The sequence below is a fragment of the Notolabrus celidotus genome, chromosome 2 (genome assembly GCF_009762535.1).
Source record: "Notolabrus celidotus isolate fNotCel1 chromosome 2, fNotCel1.pri, whole genome shotgun sequence".
In the NCBI taxonomy this organism is placed as follows: Eukaryota; Metazoa; Chordata; class Actinopteri; order Labriformes; family Labridae; genus Notolabrus; species Notolabrus celidotus.
The window spans coordinates 24,407,330-24,424,110 of record NC_048273.1 but is presented as its reverse complement, the minus strand read 5'-3'; the positions used below and the strand labels follow the sequence as shown (position 1 = coordinate 24,424,110).

The 16,781-nt window shown below is 42.3% G+C and overlaps 1 protein-coding gene across 1 annotated transcript in view; it reads left to right on the top strand.

Moving 5' to 3' along the window:
* zc3h3 (zinc finger CCCH-type containing 3) overlaps positions 1–16,781 on the top strand; it is a 63,839-nt gene that overhangs the window by 24,321 nt on the left and 22,737 nt on the right. The window contains 1 exon segment of the mRNA XM_034708447.1: positions 12,536–12,695. Within this exon segment, the coding sequence (XP_034564338.1) occupies positions 12,536–12,695 (160 nt within the window).

Here is a 16,781-nt window from a genome sequence, read left to right as displayed (position 1 = left end):
CAAATATTATCTTCTACTACTGTGCAGCCAACACACAAAAGATAGCTCACTGGATTTCAGTACCGGAGGATGAGAGCGGTTTGGAGTGGGCAAACATGGAAAGGAGCATTAGTGGCCCGGTGAACTTAGGATCCTTGGTTTGTGCTCCTCTACCTATCAATATGAAGGTTGCAGGAAACCCTGTAATTAAGGGCTCCTTAAAAATTTGGACACAGTGCAGGACAAACTTTGGACTAAGACAACCATTCCCCAGTATGCCATTTACCAATAACCCACTGTTTGCACCCTCAATGTTGGACAATGCATTTCAGCAGTGGTCCAGATATGGCCTGAGCAAGGTGACAGACCTGTTCAAAGACAATATTTTCATGTCATTTACCCAGATTGTCAGAAAATTTGGCATTCCACAACATCACTTCTTTAGGTATCTCCAAATCAGAGACTTTGTTAAAAAAAACTTTACTTCATTCCCTTCTCAAACTCCTTCCAACTGGTTGGAGGACTGTATTCATAAAGCCCCTGATGAATACAATTCCATATCTCAGATTTATGATACTCTACTGTCAGTGGCCTCACCCTCCTTAGATCACCTTAAGTCAAAATGGGAGGATGACTTTGGCGAGAAGATCTCAGATGAAATCTGGAAATCGTCTATTGCAATGATCCACAAAACCTCAATATGTGTCAGACATAGTGTGATCCAATTTAAAGTATTTCATAGATTGCATCTGTCTAAGAGTAGGCTTGCCCAAATTTATCCAGAATCTGACCCAACCTGTCAACGGTGCAACCGAGATCCAGCGACCCTTATCCACTCATTTTGGACTTGCCCAAATCTGAGGCAATTCTGGGCTAAGGTCTTTGAAACACTTTCGTACATGTGTGACAGAGCCATAGACCCAGAGCCAACTTTGGCAGTTTTTGGCGTTGCTCAGAGAGATCTGAATCTCACACAAGCTCAGGTCCACGCTGTTGCCTTCTCGTCACTTTTGGCAAGACGTCTAATTCTATTTAATTGGAAATCTAGCTCGTCCCCTATGCACAGCCGATGGGTTGAGGAGGTAATGAGCCATTTGAAGCTGGAAAAGCTCAGATACACCACTCAGGGTTCAGTTAATAAATTCCATAAAATATGGAAACCATTCCTGGACTATTATAATAACGTTTATACTACATGAACTGTAATTTAAAGCCTGTAGCAGCTGACCATAATCACGCAGAATTGCTGTAGAATCCTGACTTTTTAGTAAATTGTATTTATTTTTATTTTGTTTTTGTATTTTAGTACGTTTTGTCTTGTATTTTGCTTAATTTCCTTCTGTGATTCATTTTATATATGTGTGTGCATGTATGTATATCATTATTTTCACTATCTCTATTATTATATTTGTTATTATTTTGCTGTTATCGACTCATGTAATTGGTTATTTATCCTTTTTTACTCTTGGTTTGTTGGCCAGTCTCCCAGGGGGGTGGGGTGGGTGGGTTGCAAATGTTTTGCGTAATGTATAACTTGTAATTGATTGAAAAAATCCAATAAAAACATTTGAAATATAATACATGTAGCCTTTGCCTAGCGACAGTGTTACCACTTGAACGCCAAGCCACTCACACTTTATGAGTTCTATTTGAAGGCAGCAAAAGTATCGCCCAGTGTGTATTTTTCATACAACTTCTAAATAAAACATGCAGGTACTATAAAACTCATAAAAAACATCACACTCAAATATCGTTGGTATCAGTACCAAAATGAAAGTAAATGGTCCCTATCTCGTCTTGCACAGAAAATGTAGATCTGCCTCCTGATAGAGTCCAGCAGTCCTTCTAATGCCTCCATGCATGCATCCATCCATGTGTGTACGAGTGCACGTGATAATTTCAAACATATCTGCACTCTTACAGTTTAGGTTGTGTCCTCAAGGTTCATGACCCCCGGCCTATTTTTGAACTGATTACCTCACAGCTATTCCTTCACTCCTCCTGTCACATACAGGCTTGTCTGTCAGTGCATTCTCACTTTAATGAGTTTGTCCAGATAAATGCCAGTTTGGAGTAACGTGTGTTGAATTACCACGCTGACGGGATTGCATAACTTATGCGCGTAATCACAGTTCCATGACGCATCTACAGTTTGAACTTCAGAGAACTTTTTTTAGGGTGCTCGTAAACTTTGACTGAAGTACTTTAGACCTAAGACGTATTATTGCTATGGCTTCATTTAGTGAATGACCTGACTCTTTTTGGTCTCATGGCTTTGAGCTGGGGCTTTTAGCTGCTATGACTTTGAAGGACCTTTATTGGTACATATCCACCAGTGTGTGTTTGTGAGCACACTGTGCCAGCGGTTCCGCAGCGGCGTCTGAGCTCCAAGCAGATGCCCGCTCCTGCTGGTTGCCATCAGCATTTTAGCAAACTGCTGCCAGCTCTTCCTCGGCCCAAAGGGACCAATTAGGTCCTGGCAGCTGCACCCAGAGTGCCGCCATGGAATGAGGGGGCAGCGGGTGGGTTGGCCAGAGTGCTGCACAAGAGAAGGGCAGATAAAGCTAAGGACACACATGTAGACTTGTATCACTGAGTAATTACAGAGATTAAGAGATATGACTGGAAAGACTTAAAGAAGAAAAGAAGAAAAGATGGAGAATAGTTGAAGTTTGTTTATTTGAGCCTGTTTTCTTCAGACCACCTGCTGCTCTTTTAAAGGACCAGACAGGGGTGTGTGGGAGCCTTGGCCCCCTGCCCTTACCAAATTAGCACCAATGCTGACAAGAAACCTGACTGTCCCTCATCACGCCGTTGTCCCCTTTCTTCCTCCTGAACTTTACCCCCTGAACCTTCACTTTCCACCTGGGTAAATGCTGTGCCATGTCAAGCCCCCCCCCCCCGTTACTGAGCTGACCATGGCCCAGCGCCAAAGTGAACCTTCAGACACAAGTTCTGTAGTTATTTGAACAAGCCCTCTTCATTACACCCAGACTCAAAGGTCAAATATCAGTGTTACTGCCAAGAGGCATGTGTAAACTTATACTCCATATATTATTGGACACACAAACCTTTACAGTTACTCCAGGATTTATTATCCAAATGCTGTTGTCAAAAACGGAGTGGGACAGATTTCAGACATGTCTAAAAATAGGAGGGATTAAAGTCTCAACACAGTCAGGATCTGCACAACAGATTTGGAATTGCTTGGTAATAAGAAGAGAAGGAGTGAGCCAGTCAGAATTAAAGAGGCAAACAAATTGAAACAAATGAGCCATTAAGAGACAGCAATCATTTTTGGTATTGTATTAGAAAAGAGAGCAACTTTGCAACTGTCTTGAGCTTCCGTCTACATCTAACAGTTATAACTGAACTATCATGTTGCGGTGAAGTCGGTATGTGATTAAAACAGTTACTTTGGCTAAAATTACCGCATTTCAGAAAATATACTCTCATTCATCATGCCATTAGACCATAGACTGTATAAATAATGGACGTAGTATCCGTGACGTCATCCGTCTGTTTCTGAAGCGCTGTTTTGAGGCCAATTGTCGACGAGAGCCAAATTTGATACGCGCAACACAACCTAACTGCTGTCGAGTTAGTGTGAGGTACAGAGACGGGCTTTGAGCCTCCTAGCCAACAGCTACAGTGTTCCCGCCTGTCAGTCAAGTCAGGTGTGTCTGTCATAATGGAAAACTCGTAATCTTAATAGCGTTACGAAAAAATTCACCCCCCGAACAGTGTGTAACGATCAAGAAATGACTTATCCAGACTATACTCGTTTTTGTACGAGACTGTAAACGTGTTGGTTTCTGCTGTAAAGATCGGCTTTTTTGAATTGGTGTGTATGTGGTTTCCGGTACTTCCGGAGCCAGCCTCAAGGGGGCACTCAAGAAACTGCAGTTTCTAACACTTTCGCATTGGCTTCAATTCTCGTGGTCGGGGTTTGTTGCTTGCATAAATCACTGAACGGCAATCATTGTTTGAATTTTGTCCTCAGGAGGCGAACATGTAGAATATGGCAACAAACTACTACATTAAGCACAGTGTCCTGTTTGTGTGCCGACCTAGCTTGAAAAAAGACCTTAATCATGATTTATCGGCTGACTAATAATTTTATCTTGAGATTAAAAGAGATTTTTCTTGAGTAAAGGAAGTTGTGACGTCGCCTTGCAAAGCTAATCTGTGAAGCTGGAAGGAGTTGAATCCAGAGAACACTTTAGTATTCGTAATGAGCCAGACCTCTGCTGGTCTTTGTGGTTTTGTTTAAAGGCCCCCCACCCACTGTCTTCCCAAGTAATGCTTGACTTCCCTCCTCCCCTAACACTCTCCCACTCATGCGATACTTCTGTGTCTCCCAGCGGGTGTGTACATCACCTCCTTGTCTCTCACTCAGTAGCTGAAACAGAAGTTGAGGGGTGGTGGTGTTTGACTGGCTAACTTGGGCCCATCACTCACTGGCCCAAAAGAATCAGCAGCATGATGGATGCTTACCGTGCTGGCATCTGCAACTAGAACCTCAGTCCTGGTTTAAATCTACACCTCTGAGCCACCTCTGTTCCCTGCTTGTGCATATGTGTGGTGAGTGACGTACAGTCCTGCTGCAGGACCCTGCATGTGTCCAACATCCATCACTCAGTAACTAACACATTGTAGGTCCAAGTAACAAACTGATTTACCATTATCAGGTCCTATAAAACGGGGTTCCAAAGTGTGGGTTGGGCCCCCCTGGGATGTCGCAAAAAACTGATGTGGGATTGCGAGATGTCTTCCAGAATTATTCTTTGTAAAGTAATCTAAAATTGCGTATTTTAACTTTTATTGTAAAATATCAACAAAAATATTTATCAAATTTAAAATTAAACATTGCAAATACAAAAATTCCATTCTTTTTCTGCTTTTGTTTGTTGCCAGATGGCTCCTATAGTTAGGGTTAGTGTAAGTTAACAGTTAATTAACAAAAGCATCAGTAGCAGCACGTTAAATCATAACAGCACTGGAAAAAAAAGCCACATGTTTGTAGGTAGGCTACTTTTCTGCAGACCAGCTAAACTCAGTATGAAGCAACATTTAATCCCTTAGAGGGACAGTGGGGGTCAAAAGTCTTTGGCACCTATGTTTAGGGGGTTGCGGGCTAAAAGGTTTGGAAACCCCTGCTGTAAAAGTTGGTTCTGTTCCGACAAAACCAGCCATCTTGTACTGAACACTGGCAATATCACTGCAAAAATCTGAAAATATAGACAGAAAAAAGACTTTCCCCAGACCAATGATGGTCTCTTTCCCTACCTTAATTTGCAAGAAAACATCAACAACATCAAGGGTGCTGTCAAGTCTCCGTCCCATGGTGGTCTCTTTCCCCTCCTTAATTTGCAAGACAACATCAACAACATCAAGGGTGCTGTCAAGTCTCCCTCCTGGATGTGCTCACTTGCTCCAGGGACTTGGCGTGTCGTATCGTTGAGGGCAGAGGTTCACATCCCTGGATGAATCTTGTGTTTCCCTTTAGGGATGCACTCACTTAACCTTCAGGTGCCCCAGTCACACTTGGAAAATGTTCTGTGAGACACGTTTACCCCCCTCATGCTTTAACTCTTAAAAACACACTCACACACACCTACACATGCTCACCTCACAAACAGATGCACGTGTAACATATGTAATAATGGCAGGCCTTAAGTGGACAAAGCCCCAGGCTCTTCCTCTTGATGCGTCTAATGGGATCTGCTGATTGACAGCCACAGTCATCCCTTTGACCTGACACGACACTGTGTGTGACACGCACGTCAGGCGACAGACATGAAATGTTCTTTATGAATGGAAACCTGACAGAGTTCTGATCGCCACAGAAGACTTTGTCAGCTCTCAGGGTTGGGGTCAGGGTCAAGGTTGAGTTCAAAGGAAATGCATGTTTTCATCATGTCTTATTTACGTTATTGATGTGCTTTACGGCTATAAGAGCATATGGCTACTGTGGAAAAGCATGCACAGGGGCCATTATCATTTAATTATTCATCAAGGATGTTGTCAGGTCTCCTTGTATATCATTCAACAATTGGAAAAGTACTTAGACATGGGATGTGCTCTTAACATGTGATAATAGTACTAATACTACTACTGCTTAAGATGCTATTGTTTTTTAAAAATATATAGAATCATAATCTAACTTTATTAGTTCAATCTCAAAGCCATAGTCACAGGAATGAATTCATTAAATGGAACGTGTGGCCTTCATCTGTAAAGCAGCCATTTTTAAATCCATGTGTAAACTATAATGACACTAAATTATAACATAATAGATGCTCCACGAGTCCACGTCACTCCTGAAAACATTTTTCTGGACTTCTGGTCATCTTCTTTTAATTTTTCTTTTTTTTAGTCTTCTACACCTGTTTGTTATTTCAATCCTTCTTTGGTGTACGCCAACTTGTTATTTCTATTTAAAATGTTCTCATGTGCCGGGTAGCCTTTGTATTTTTAGTGGTATGATAGTTCTGTTTATTAAAAAGTGGGATTGATAATCATAGCAACAACAACAACAACCACCCAACAAATATTTCAGTTTTTATTTCCTTGTGCTTGCGGCTGATTAGAAGAATTCCCCTCCCCTCCCGGGCCGGCCTAAGGTTCCCCGGGTCAGCTGGTATATGTTACAGCTGATGGCTCCACTGCGATGATGGACGAGGCCACAAGCCAGTGGCTCCCCCTCGCCCTCCCTCCCTTCCTCCATCATCACCACCACCACCCAGCTCCTTCCCAAAACACACTCCCCCCCTCCCCACTGAACACGCCTCTCTGTGGTGACATCACCACCAAAGTGCCTGACAGCTGAGGGCACGCACCAGGGGCCTCCTGTGTCAGTATGTGGCCCCCACACAGCCATCAGCCTGTCAGTCCATGTCAACTCTTCTTCTGCGTACACACTAATGGAGCCCCCCGAGCACCTCTCTAAAAAAGCGTAGCTACTCCTACATACAGAAATACTTTCTTAAATATAATACTGTTTATTCTCAGGCGTCTAACTTGCAGGCAGGTGTTAATTTGGTCGTGACACGGAACAGAAGTGAAGAGTGATTGATTAATGTCGAGCCATCTGTCTGTCGTTGCTTTTACGGTAACTTGGTTCTCTTGGGGCAGATCTGTTTTTAGTCAATGGGTATGAATCAAGACACCCCATGCAGATTTACTTAAAGGATTTAAAAACATGTGCACGTTGCTCTTTAACTACTGTATTTTGAAAGTATATCAGATTATGCACGTTTTTCATTCACTACACAACCACAGAGCCTTTCAAGTACAGAGCTATAGAGGCAGAGAGGTACCTCGATCATGTTTTTGGAAGCGAAGCTGCTCTGTTTGACAGACAGAAAACATGTTAGTTATAGTGTTCAGTCTTTCTGAGCCTCTCTGACCTTTGTGCTTTTTGTTCTATGACCTGTCACCAACACTGACACTGAAACCAGACAAAACTGGCAGATATAAATATTGACAAATAATGACATACTTTCTTTTTCGGTTGCACTTTTAAATGTCAGCAGCTACTTTCTTGCGATGTAATCCAGACAAAGTGATCCATATATACACTAGTTGCATAGCTATCAAACCACTACATGACACATTAGGCACACTCAAACATAAATCTGGGCTCTGACAGCAGGTCAGGAATTTTAAACGGATCCACATCCTGCAGCAGTGAACCCACTAACCTTGTACATATACTTGTATCAATATACTATTACACATGTTGTACTCTAGGACTACATGATACACTCAGATAAGTTACAGGATACAGTAATTTTAAGACCTTGGAACGCACTTCTCTATTGGCAGGGAGGAGAATCAAACTCTGTTGACAACTCTTGGTAGTCTGTCAGAAAGTGCTGCTGGATGTCAGACAAGCAGAGAACATATTATCATAACCGCACTGGCTCACAGAGGGTTATTAAACTGCGGTAACTCCCTTGTTAAGTCTGATGTTAGCATGGCACCGCTGTCTTCTGTAAGAGCGCTGGAGCAGTGGGAGTCAGAAGATGAGCCCCAGGGGACGTGGGACATGGATGGCAGGGGGAACAGGCACTGTCAATAATAAGATTTATTATCCATCGACTCGTCCCAGGGAGGGGGCAGACGGAGACCGCTGTTCACTGAATTAGCCGTCAGGTACGGAGAGGGGGATCACTGGGGGGATCCCTTAAGAGGATGGAGGACGGGGGGTGCGGTGCTGTGGCCTGTCAGTAGCCCCAGTCAGAGGGCTGAGGGAAGACAGATAGAGAGGATCTTTAGCAGCACACAACTTTACCTAAAGTCTGGTCCGTATCACAGAGACCAGGCTCAGTCATCTTAGGGATGTGACTCCAGCTAAACACCTCCAGATCCACTTATGTGATGGAGAATTCGCTGATAGAGCAGCATCTACATTAGTGATATGTCACTACTTTGAGTGGAGTCCTCAGTTGGACTTAGAGAAGAGGATCATACTTGTTATATCACAGAGAGGATAAAAGAGAAGTTTACTTTCAGTTTGAAAGGTTGGTTTCCAAACTTAAATTTAGAGGGTTTTAGACCTACAAGCCCCTTTTAACCTTTCTTTTTTTAAGATCCCTTCCATGAGGTGTCAGACATTTGCAGTAATAATTTGCTTCTCTATGTGGAGGTTTTTTGATGGGCCACATTTCCCATGCAGGATTATGTTGCAGCATCATAGCCTTTTTTTGGCTGCTGGTTTAAGTCATCCACTGGAACTATTCTAAAACTCTCTTTAGGTTGAGTTCAGCATTTCCAATATGGCACCCACCAAAGATAGGCTTCAAAGCAGTGCTTCAGATGGGTGACATCACGGATACAGCGTCTATTTATTATACAGTCTATGGTGTATGCAGAAAATGGCTTAAAAGGGAATTCTTGATATTGGCAGACATTAACATTTATGCCGATATGATTATGGATTAATTATATACATGCAATGACGCTTAGGCTCACCAACCACTGGCTTAAACATGTCAGCTGCAGGGAAGTATTTTACAATTAACATTAACCATTTAGCATATAATCATCATGTTTTATGTCTGTTTCTGAAACAAATTGTCACAATGGTCATGGCATATCCAATATCAGCAAAAACCCACTATCCTGCATCCCTAGTCATTTCAGATTTTAAAATAGAGCACTGATTTAAAAATACTGACGATCCTCTACAAATTCAATGTTTGCAGGTTTCCATTCTTTAGTAAAATGACAGAAGACATATTTTAGATTTGGATTAAATATATAAAGCTTTTTGCACAAGTCCCCAAAGATGATGATGATGATGATGAAAATACCTTTTTGTTGTGGCCCTAAATTGTTGCATGCTGATCTGTCACGTGGCCGATGCCTAAATTGCTTCATTGGGCACCATTACTGAAGACGCTGCCAAACTTGTTTTAAAGTTTTGCCTTTTTTTTTGCTCCTTTTTTTATGATTTCATTTTGAATCTTATTACACCCTATTGTATCGAATTGAATCTTATATCGTAATGTATTGTATTGAGTCGCATAGTATTGTATCGTATTGAATGGAAGCATATCCTATTGTATTGTATTGAATTGCATCGTATCGTATTGTATCATATGGAATTGCTTAATGTTGTTTTGTATCAAATCACATCTTCTTGTATCGTATTGAATCACGTTGTTTCGTATCGTATTGTGTCATTTCTAATTACATCGTTTCATATCGTATCGTATTGAATCACATCGTATTGTATCGTATTGAATCACATCGTATTGTATCGTATTGAATCACATCGTATTGTATTTTATTGAATGGCTTTGTTTCGTATCGTATTGTATCATGTCTTATCACATTGTTTCGTATCGTATCACATTGAATAACATTGTATCATATTGTATCGTCCTGAACCACATAGTATCATAATGAATCGCATTGTGTTGCATCATTTCGTATGGTTTAATACTGATTTTGCAGATTGCAGTGATTCATGTATAGGTTTGATCTTTAGTAGTCTTTTTGCTCATGGAGGCATAAATCTCTGGAACTTTATTTGCTTAAATCCTGTTCTAAAAAAGGCTAATCTGTGTTGATAGATTCCACGAGAGTGAGAAGGTAGTTTGAACCAGCCCTCTCCTCTGGTTCTGTTGCTGGAAGGCAGGCTGCCCGTAAAGGAGGGATGTGTTCAGCGTGGGGGGAGTCTAGAGTAGATTATCTCTAGATTCACAGCAGTGAGTCACAGGGAGATAGATGGATGGTGTGCGAGCTGCATGCGCTCACAAACGGTGTCTCTGCGGCCTCACTGTGTGCCACCGTGCTCGCTCCCCCCACACTGCAAGGCAGGCCACTGTCAAAGGTCTATTAAGGGAAGATTGAGACCCCAGGTGTGTGTGTATGTGAGCGAGTGTGTGCGTTCCCATGCTCATTGGTCATGGGTCTATAGCAGAAGATTGAGACCCCATTGCTCCCAGAGCCACTCAACCAACACAACCTGCAGTGGTTTACAATCAGAGCAACAGCGTCCATCCATCGCTGCTGACACACATACACACACACGCACACGCACTACAAGAATACACACTAACAATACGGCTCACTATAGATGTCATTAAACGCTAGCCGGGGTGGAACAGCTGTGTGACAGTGTTGTGGACAAGGCGGTTGTCATGATGTTGGAGCAAGGGCAGATTGAGGTGCAGGTTAGAGATGCTGGGGGGAGCGTGTGAGGGGGGTCCGTGAGGGTGGAGAGTGGGAATCATGGCAACACCTTTGACAAGCCCTATTTGTCATCTGCCAGGACACCCAAATAGCTCTGACTGCAATACAGATGGATTGTGGGAGAAAAAGTGACTACAAGCCGAGCAACTAATCCTGTACAAACCTCTTACCCACCTCCACCGATACTCTCTCTCTCTCTCTCTCTCTCTCTCTCTCTCTCTCTCTCTCTCTCTCTCTCTCTCTCTCTCTCTCTCTCTCTCTCTCTCTCTCTCATTAACTTGTTAGCATACCTTTACACTGTTATGCAGGAAAGGGAGGTTTCTTGCAGGTATCGTGATCCAGTTTTATTGCGCACATACTACCTAACAAGAGTGGTACAGATATGGTTAGTACGTATAGAACATTTTTATTCCCATGTAATTGTTTCTTGTAGTGTTCATTTAACAGGAAGCAGCAGTCAGGTGGGTTTCTGTGTCCTCAGCTTGGAGTCAGTATTCCAGTGGCGGCCTAGCTCGCAGTGATTTGTTTCACGGTAAATGTTTGTCTGAGATGAATTCTCCAGCTGATCCAGAGCTGCATCCCGGCTGACAAATGAAACCAGCGCCTGGGGGGGAGGTAGAGTGAGGGGGAGGAGCGGAGAAGGAGAAGCTGGAATGTGTAGAAGTGGTAATCGAATCATTTTATTGTTTGTCACCACGGCCCTCGTGGTCACGGTTTGTTATTGGATGCTAATTAAAACGGCAACAATTCTGACAATTGGCAATTAAAGACTTGAGAAAGAGGTGATGGGGAATGAGCTCCTCTCAGCGGGTATAAACTCATTTGTTATCCCTCTTTCACACTTCTCTACACTCTGTCTTTTCTTCACTCATTAGGAAGACAGAGTGTTGTCACTGACCACCTCAGTGAATGACTGGATGGGGAGGAGGGAGCGCAGATAATGACATGCAAGGCAGCTTTTTTTGGGTAGAATAATTCAAATGACGGTGGTGTAAAGCTGATTTATGGTGTATTAGATATTTTGGGCTTTAGTAGTGGAAGCTTTTTTTTACCTTTTCGTTAAGTACATCTTCCAGCTTGTGACACATTAACTCATTATAGAATCCCTGAAAAGCTTTTATTTAATTTGATGAAAAAATTATTTCTACTTGGCTCAGATCAAGATATAATTGATAAGGATGACAACTTAGAAAATTACAATTTTACTTCTTCTTCTTCTGAAGAGATTTAATTGCCCCAAACTTTTTCCTTTTTTCCCCAACATGCCCGACCTCATCAGAGACGCTCCCGCCTGATGTAAAGTTTGATCCTGAACAAAGTCTTGCACGACTCTCGATGCAAATCCACCTCTTTGTGCGAGTGTGTCAGCGGACGCGGGCCATCATAAAACATGGTGATGGATACACAGCTAGATAAATAAATAAATAAATAAAAGCACTTAGTCCTCTCTTTTTTTTCTATTCCGATTTCTGTACTCTTACGCCTCTACTCTGATGGATCTGTGAAATGATATAACGAATGAGACTTATAGTGAGAAGGAGGGAGGGAGGGCAGGCAGGAGGGATGAAGGCAGCGAGGAAAGAGACAGAGGATGTGATTTATTAGGCTCATAAAAATTCTGCCTTTGTTATTCCCTCTCATTTTTATATGTGAGGCTTATTAAAGAGCACACCTGCCAGAGTCCTCACGCAGACTCGTGAGTGTATGTGTGTGTGTGCATGCAAAGTTTCATGCATTAAGAAGAATGGGAACATGTGGATTTGTTCTAATACTGACTGGATGTTTAACTGTTGCTGTTATTACTGAATATTTGCAGACGCTCACGCTAATCGAACTCTGCTCCCCTCAGGTCTTGCCGCCGCCTCCTCCTCCTGGCACCGAAACCCTTCAGCTCAGCGTGTGTTCAGGACACAATACAAGATGGTGACCCGCCCGGGCTCCAGCACCATCAACACACTTCACTACAACCCTGCGCTTTCGTGGAGAACCAAGAGGATCCAGTCTGCTAGGTACTCCACATCACCAAATTCAAATAAACACACACATACACACAGACACACACACAGTTCTCCAGGTCTGGGTTTAATGTGTCTCAGTGGCTAATATTCTCCAGTGCAGAGCAGCGCCCCGTCTTTTATGCCACAGTCATGTGCAGCATGAGTGGAAGAGGTCGGGAATTTATGGTGCTCATTTTTACACAGTAGATAACCCAGAGAATAAACCATTTACACCACTGTGCTCCTCACATTAATTCCACCAGCAGGGAAAGCTTCTCACTCCAGACACACACACACACACACACACACACACACACACAGAGGAAGGGTTCATTGGTCCATCTCCATCCTCTTCTTTCAGTCCACTTATTTGTCTTTCATTCTCACTTTGTTTCTGGAGTTATACTACACCGATGAGTCATGATTACACAATGAAGTTTAAGCAGCTCGGTCGGCTGTCACAGGTAACAAGTTGCAAGGGAAAGCATGGAGCGAGCTGCCTTTTCATGACAATATCCCCAAAGCATATGTCATCAGATCTTGTCATCAGACAAGGGCATCACAGTTACACAAAAAGGCCAAAGCGAAAACTTCAGGTTGTTTGTTTTGTGAATAATTCACTTCATAGTGTTATAAGACGGGGAAAAGCAGGACATCTTCACAAAGTGATAACATGTTTTATCTTGAGAAATGTCTGAAATGATTGAACAATAATCAAAGTTGTCGTCGTGGAGTTCTTGCTGTAATATGATGGAACATCGAGTTACACCTCAAGCGATCATCAAGTAATCATTTCAGCAGCAGGATGTGAAATCAAACCTCACTCGCGTTTATTTAACCCAGGTGACACACAGAGCTGATCTTGTAGTTGGTCTTGAGTTCATTAGTTGGTTGAGGGATGTGAAGTTCATGTTTTTTGTGTCTTGGCCATCAGGAAAAAGATAGAAAAAGATGCTGCTTTGTGTGTTTGATGCAGTCTTGTCCTGATAAACACACACACAAACCAAACTAAGCCATGCTGAAAATATAAGTGACGCAAAAAACATCTGATATAAGAATCCCTAAATTGTTTTGAAAAAACTTGAGCAGTTGCAGTGCGGTTATTTAATAATCAATACATCTGTCGTTATTTGTTTTTGAATTATAAATAGATGTGTTAATCCGTAAAAATGTGACAACGTTGTGAACATTTTAGAGAGCAGGATCCTACTCCACAGGTGTTTTATGTTGTTACCTTAAGTCCAGTTTATGTACTCTCAGACCTAGTATGACCTTAGTAAAATATTTTGTGGAAATATTTCTTTGCCAGAAATTCAAAGTTTGAGTCTACAGTAAAGATTGTGGATTATCCAGAATTAAACAACAACACTTTTAAAGGAAATGTGTCCCGTTTTCAACTTATCTCTGTTTTTTAGATGTATACGGTTGTAAAAAAATGAAGTTGTTGCAGATTTTCTCTCGTTCTCTGTCTCCTTCTCTGTCTCGGTCTCTGTGATGTATTGAGTCACAGTGTAGGCTGTTTAAGTTTGGATTTCTAGCATTCCCCTTTACCTTCCTTGTAAACAAGTTAAGAATCTACACCACAAGCAGCATCCCGAAACGTGAGTGAAGAGCATACTGTGAACAAGCATACATGCGGCATCTTGCGTGCAGTGTATCCTGCTTTTTACATGAACTTCCAGCACAGTACAAGCAAGGACAACACAACTGTCTTCACATGAATGTCTCCACGTTACACTTTGTCTAATTACCCTTTAACTTTTTACATTCTTTGATTCTTTCAGAAAGCAGAAAATCCCAAAAGAGCTCTCTCTGTGAAACGTGTGTTTTTGATCATTTGGGTGACTTGGTTAGTCGTCTTTAGTTGGGTATATATTGAGAGCCTTTAATAATTAAGCACTTTGTCCTTATCTCCCTTTCTTTTGTGCGTCTTGGTGATAGGGTTCATTTGTGTAATCCAGATTTGGTGAGACAGAGGGGCCCGGGCTGCTGCTGGACTCTTGTGACTTATTACTATTCATTTAGCTGCTGCAGTAAATATTGATTCATCAAGGGATTTTCAATTTGAGCCCCGTGACATCTTGTGAAATATCACCAAGTGTGTAGAAGTGAGGAAAGAGATAGGGAGGGAGGGGGACAGGTCGGGTCCCCAGGGATAGTGGATTACCCCCCCCTCCCTCCCAACACCCATCACCACGCTCCCTTCTCATGCTTATCTATCTGTTTAACTCCAAAGACTGGCCACTTTTATCAGTTTGGAGCCATTGAGTGCAGCATGAGCTCATATTCTCTGCTCTTAACTACCCAGTGCCGCTCTTCATCTTTGGCCTATCAGACCCACTGGACCCTGTCCTCATATGTTCCCGGCTCTTATCTGTGAGGCTGCTCATAGCTGAAAGCAACTCTCAGGTAATGCATCTACAAAACAAAAATACCTGACCCAGCCATGCATGGTGGTCCCAATGCCCCAATGTCCTACAGCTAGATAGCCCGTGGGGAGTTTGATAAAATGCTCTTACAAGGAGGACGCCAGGGTGAAGTGTAGGACAATCGAGGCTCCTTGGATGCTTTAAAATGCATTTTTCTGGCTTCATTTAATTCCTCAGTCAGTTATTTCTCAGGCAGTGTGGTGTACAACAAATCAGAAACCTCCTCTATGGACGAACTCACGAGAAGAAAAGCAGATATGTGACTTTATGACATGATTCTACTGAATATCGAGGCATATAAACACTAACAGTTAAGGGCTGTTTGACTGCATGATAATGTGTTTTAAAAACACTTGTTAACGAGGGATAAGAATTTAGCACTTTTAAAGAAAAATCATGTTGCACTTATTTGACAATTCATGTGCGATTTAGGCCATGCCAGTGTTAAATTTGCATGGCATTTTTTTTTACAATGAAAGTATTAAAGTAATTATATTTTGACATTTCTTGTGACCAAACAAACATATTTTTTACACCTAGAGTCTAAGATTCATAGATCAGGACATCTCTGCTGCAGTGTTACTTCTTTCTTGAACTATTTAACATTTCACCCAAAATACTGCAGCCCCTGCTCGCTGCTCATTTGATGATTTTGACTATTTCTGGATTAATTTAGCTGCTGTAACGCAGATAAAGCTCAGTAGACTGAGCGACGAGAGAGCAAGGTTTCCAAAAAATGATAACTTAGATGAGTGACACTATTAAACACAAAAACATACAAACAAACGTTTGATCAAGTCAACCTAAATATTGTGTTCCTCCCTTCCCAGTATGCCTTGTTCTTACCTGGTTCCAGACATAGAGCAGAGCGTGGCCGGTGATTTAGTGCTGGGGAGGGGAGCAGTTTGAATGGGGCGGGGGAATCAGATGTCGTATTTCAACCCGCGCCACCAGCAAATAGATATAATCTCAGCATTAACTCCATTAATAGTAGCAGGAGTTGAATTAAGAAAGCCGTAAAGCATGCACACCGGAGGATAAATTACAGCCCAGTCCTCCCTTCATCGCCCTCACACCCTCCCTGTTTTCCTCTCTGCTGTCCCTTCTTTGATTTCAATATTTGTGTGCTTGGTCTGTGTCTTCCCTCTCTGTCGAGGGTGTTTTTTTTGTTAAATGTGATTGTTTGTCTGGTAGAATTCTTCTAATTCTCACCCTTATTTCTTGCGGTCACTTTAAGTTATTTAGCTCCACACATAGCTGGACCATCCAACCCCAAATAAGTACGCTATTTTGAAGTGTATACATCTACACACACAGACACACATACGCACACACACAGAGACTTGGTCCAGGCGCTCATCTCCTTTAGTGCTTCGGTATCGATCAGTACAGGATGTAAGAGACTCGGCAATAAAGTGAAGCAGCGCTCCTTCTTCTTCACTTCTCTCCTCTTTTTCCCCGCATTCACTCCCCCATTCATCGCCTTTTATCCCCCGATTCATTCATTTACTCATTACTTATCACATTAGTCATCTGCTCCTCACCTACAGTTGTGTGTAATAACCCCCCTCTGCTGCTGCTCTGGCTGTATTCTACACAAACACTCCCTAAGTGTTATTTCCTGCCCTAAAAGTGGATTTTTGTTCATTACAGTCGGCTCTCTTTAAGT